Source organism: Protopterus annectens, chromosome 6.part0, assembly GCF_019279795.1.
Source record: "Protopterus annectens isolate FY-2018-M chromosome 6.part0, PAN1.0, whole genome shotgun sequence".
Taxonomy (NCBI): domain Eukaryota; kingdom Metazoa; phylum Chordata; order Ceratodontiformes; family Protopteridae; genus Protopterus; species Protopterus annectens.
The window spans coordinates 409,811,796-409,816,582 of record NC_056737.1 but is presented as its reverse complement, the minus strand read 5'-3'; the positions used below and the strand labels follow the sequence as shown (position 1 = coordinate 409,816,582).

Here is a 4,787-nt window from a genome sequence, read left to right as displayed (position 1 = left end):
ACACGAGTCCACCAAACGGATATAAAACCACGTAATTTATTCAATACTTAAGTCCAAACAATATGAACAAATAGTTAAGCGCTTCCACCCAGGTTCAATCCCAGGCTTCCTCAGAACAAAATTCAGTGAAACCAGTGGTGGGTTTAAATACCCAAAGCTTGAACATGTGACATTTCATAATTGAAGTTCAATAACTTCCAATCAAGTAAAATACATTAAAACATATTAAAACATAGTAAATGCTATAGACATTTTCCCTTTTAAAAAAACCTTCCCTTTAAAATGTATAGTCTTATATTCTTAATAATTAGTTAAATTAAATTATTGTAATTGAATTTTAAACACGTTTAGAAAAAAGTATATATAATGGTTAAAAGGTTGTGTGTTGTTATGTTTACAATAATTATGTTACCCTTCTTAATAGTATGTGCTGTTTGAATTGTATGTGTATTTTACCACTATAAATGAATAAATAAATAATCAATATTAAATACAATGTATAAACTGTGTAATTTGATTCCTACCCAGTGTGTGTATGAAGGAATGATCCATAAAAATTAAATCGTAGTTAAGATGTATCAAGGATAAACCACAATTGTCTGTGCCTATAATCTTGCTGCTCTCATTCTCAAAACACTACTAATATTAATGTGGTCGTTCAACCCAGGCGTCCAGTTTTAATTGCCAAAACAATTCCCGGTATTCTAGTTTAGTCTCCCAACTTCCCCCTCTAGGGTCCACTTCAACCTGTTCTAACACAAAAAACTTTGAATTCATGTTGGGACAGCCAAGGGAATTATGTGAATTCATGAAAGATATGAAGAATACCAACATTGTTTATTTAGTTTTACTTGTTACTTGGTGATCTTGCATGTTAAGATATCATATCATAACCAGGGGAAGTTAAACACTGCTTTCTATAAACAAACAAAAATGTGGAAGCACATTTATTTACCTTTTCATAGTTACTGAGTGGAACTTTTAAGAAGGAATACATAGATAGGAACATTTTTGTTCAGATTATGTAGAAGTATGGTAGAATATGAAATACTTGGAACAGAGGCAGCTGATGTAAAAAAAAGATGTAACAATCTTAAAAAATTATTTTTCCATTAAGAAAAACATGTAAATAATCTTTAAAAGGTAAAGGTAAAGGAGGGGAGGTTCAGCTGTGGTGGAGTTGACACATTATGTGGTTTCACACAAAGCCCTCCTCCTGGCAGCAGGACAGTAGATCAAGTGTTTGTCCTGGTGTTGATATTGAAAGAGTCATGGGAATTCACCAATACTGTCAGCATGTATTTTGTGGGTTTGGAGGAGGCACATAACTGTGCAACCTAAAATATATGTTACGAGGTACTACAACAGTATGAGGACCCCAGAACTTATGCAGCATTCAGAGTGAGAGGTGTGTCTGCATTGCTGATATTGCCTTAAATTCAGTGAAGTTGGGCATATAGCTCTTCTAAGGTTGAGTCCTGTCCCATTTCTTGTTTATGATTTTCTTTGAAAAGATATGAAGTTGCAATGAAAGTTTGGAACGTTTACATTTTGTAAAGTAAGGCTTGCCTCTTTATTGTTTACAATGATGCCTTATTAACCTCAAGTGATTGTGTTCTCCAGCTTGTAGTAGAGTATTTCAGTGTTGAATGACAGGTGTCTGTGATGCTTCTAAATTAAAGGTAATGTTTCTTTGCTGGAATGGAGTGGATGTTCTTCAGGCAAGGACAGTAGCTGCCTCAGAGGAAGGAACTAAATTTCTTGTCGCCAAGTTAAATCTCTTGTGGCCTTGTTCACAGCTGAAGGTAGAAGCCATGAGGAGACTGACCATTAGTTGGGCAGAGTGATAGCAGTACTACAGGCTTTGTACTGGAGTATGGTGGGGAAACTAGAGCCAAGTCATAGGGCAAAGCTCTCAATTTACTGGTTAGTCTATGTTCCTGTTCTCAGATTTGGTCACAAGGTTTGGTGAATGTCTGAAAGGATGAATTTGTGCTTACAAGCAACAGGAATGAGGTGTATGTGAGAATTGGCAATCTAGGAAGATCTTAGAATACAGGTACTGCTCCTTCTTGTTGAGAAGAGTCAGTTGAAATAGTTTAAACATCTTGTCAGGGTGCCTCCCTAGGTTCCATTGACAGGAGGTATACCAGGCATGACCCACAGGGAGTAGACCTCAGGGCAGATGAAGAATATTTTGGGAGACTTATATTTCTCAAGTTGCATGGGAACACTTGGGGATCCCACAAAATGAAGTGAAGACTGTTGCTGGGGACAGAGACATTTGAACTACTCTGACCAGCTTGAAACCACCAGGAGCATCAGTGAGACAGTTGATTTAGAAGAGGATGGATGAATAAATACAATCTTAAGTGTGAACAACAGTCTGTCATGTGGGATTTTTCTACATTTTCATGGGTTCTAAATTTGTGTATATGCTGCATTTGAAATGTGTATGATTTGCGGTAGTGAAATTTGTGAAAAAGTTTACAGTTTGACAAAATGAATAATTTTAATTTGGGCTCATTTTATAGTTTCCATGTTTATATATTTGCTACCTAACTCTATTATTTGTGTTGATATTACTCTTTGGTATATTTTCATCCATTCAAAACTGATCAGAAAGGCTAATGAAGGGATGCCACTATCTGTCGAAGTTTTTTTTTCTAACTGTGGATTAAAGATTTCAGGTTCCATTTTATACTACCTTTTTGAGTCAGACCTAGGTAAACTTCATAAGATTCAATCCACCCTATGAAATGGCTAGAATTAAGCCTTAAGTAGTTATTTAGAGATCTCCCAAGGTAACCTCATTCAAATCACACTGGATCACCAGGGAATCTTTAGCTAAACTTCAGAAGCAGAGCAAAAAAACACATGTACTGCTACATTTGGATAAACACTACAGGTGCAGAAAATAAAGCACTGATATCCCATGGTGGATACCTCATATCCAAAGAGCAATGTACTGACAAATCTGTAAAGTCAGTGTGGTGAACAGTCTGGTGCATATGGGGTTTAAGTCCAACCATTCACAACCAAATATCATACTGGATATGTAAAGGACAGGGATTATTGTCTTTGGGTCTGCATCACTGCCCACATATAGTTCTAATGACAACCAGAAGGATGTCTTCTTGTGTAACACCTCTGCATCCCAACAAGTTAAAGTGGAAGTTATATAATTAGATCTTATTCAATAAACAGTTCACCAAATACAACATGCTCTCAAGAGCTTGTAGATAATATGCACCGCTGCCCTGGGTATGGACTTCCATCATCCAAACCCAGACTAGGACTCCACATTGATCAGTTACTGAGCTGCATCTTCTCCCTGGCTTGTCAGGCCCCTTTCTCACCACTCTGTGTTAATGTCAGTGCCTTTCAATGCCCCTTGCCCCTGTTAGCTGTCTGCCAAACAAGTTATTTACACACACACACACACACACACACACACACACACACACACACACACACACACACACACACACACACACACACACACACAATTCCCAGGGAAGACAAATAGAATTCTCCAATCCTCAAAAGCTTTTGTACTAGGAAAGTATTTCTACTGCAACAATAGTTACGGATAGGGACCAACCAACTATTGTGATACTCTTGAGCAATAGCCAAAAATAATAATAATAATAAATGCATATAGTAATGTACAGAGCTATCTGACCAATTATTGGTAGATACAAACAGCTAGACAATCTACAGTGCTAAATAATACTCTATCTTCAGATAATAAATAATTCATAAATAAATATCAGAAAAAGTATCTTAAACCTTAAATCTTTCACCAACATTTTATGCACAGATTACTTCCTTGATTCTTTATTGCCTGTGCAGTACCTGCTACTTACTCTACAATGAGTCTCCCAGAGTGTGTTTGTCTGCTAGGCTGATACAGTTGTACTCTGTCCCATCAAGCAAGGTGCATTCAACACTTTTAAAGCAGGCATTCTCAGTGTCATGTACTGGATATAGTCTATATACTTTAAGAATATAACAATGGGAAAATTTAAGAAATTACAAGAATGGGAAACTGGGAACGCTGAAATTATTTTGCACCTTAAACACCAGAAGCACATGTAAATCTGCTGACATAAATAAAGTACTTAAAGTACATGTACAGGTTACTTGTCTGTGGAAAAAAACAAATATAAGTGGTATAAATAAAATCAACGCTTGACCACTTTAACCTTTTTTCTGACAGCAGCAGGACATGCAAAACAAAACCGTAAGTACATGATAGTGCTGCTAGATGTGGTAAACCTAAGACTTATCTTTGTTTTTTTTCCTGTCAGCACATTACAATACAAAAATGTGCAGTTTCACTTTTACTTCAGTTAAAGGCATTTTCATTAAGTGTAATGAGTACCATACTTTTTTCAAAAATGCCACATTGCAGCCATCCACCAATCACACTCAATGTCACACTATTTTTTTGCATCCTTTGCAATAGTGACTTATATTCTTGTCAAACCAACTCTCTGTAACCTCTGTGACCTTGATGAAATGACTTTACATGTTATGTTGTCAGACAGCAATCTAGCCACAAAGATGTTAAACTGATAGTGACATTTTGTATTTATTTCTATATATACCAAACCATGCTTTCCCAGAAACTAATGGAGAAACCTGTCACAAGTAGAGAACACCAGTTACATTAATGCAATAGACAGTTTACTGAAAATGCAAGACCTGGTACTGGGAGTCCTAACGCTTTGAAGGTTAAACTGTAATTCTGTTAAAACATAGTCAATTCCAAAATTCACTGT

At 36.3% G+C, this 4,787-nt stretch overlaps 1 protein-coding gene across 1 annotated transcript in view; it reads left to right on the top strand.

The window, feature by feature from the left end:
* LOC122803849 (formin-1-like) overlaps positions 1-4,581 on the top strand; it is a 29,793-nt gene extending 25,212 nt beyond the window's left edge. Inside the window, exon 2 of the mRNA XM_044073531.1 lies at positions 4,472-4,581. Coding sequence (XP_043929466.1) covers positions 4,472-4,581 — 110 coding nt within the window. The remainder of the gene's footprint in view (positions 1-4,471) is intronic.
* The last annotated feature ends 206 nt before the right edge of the window (positions 4,582-4,787 follow it).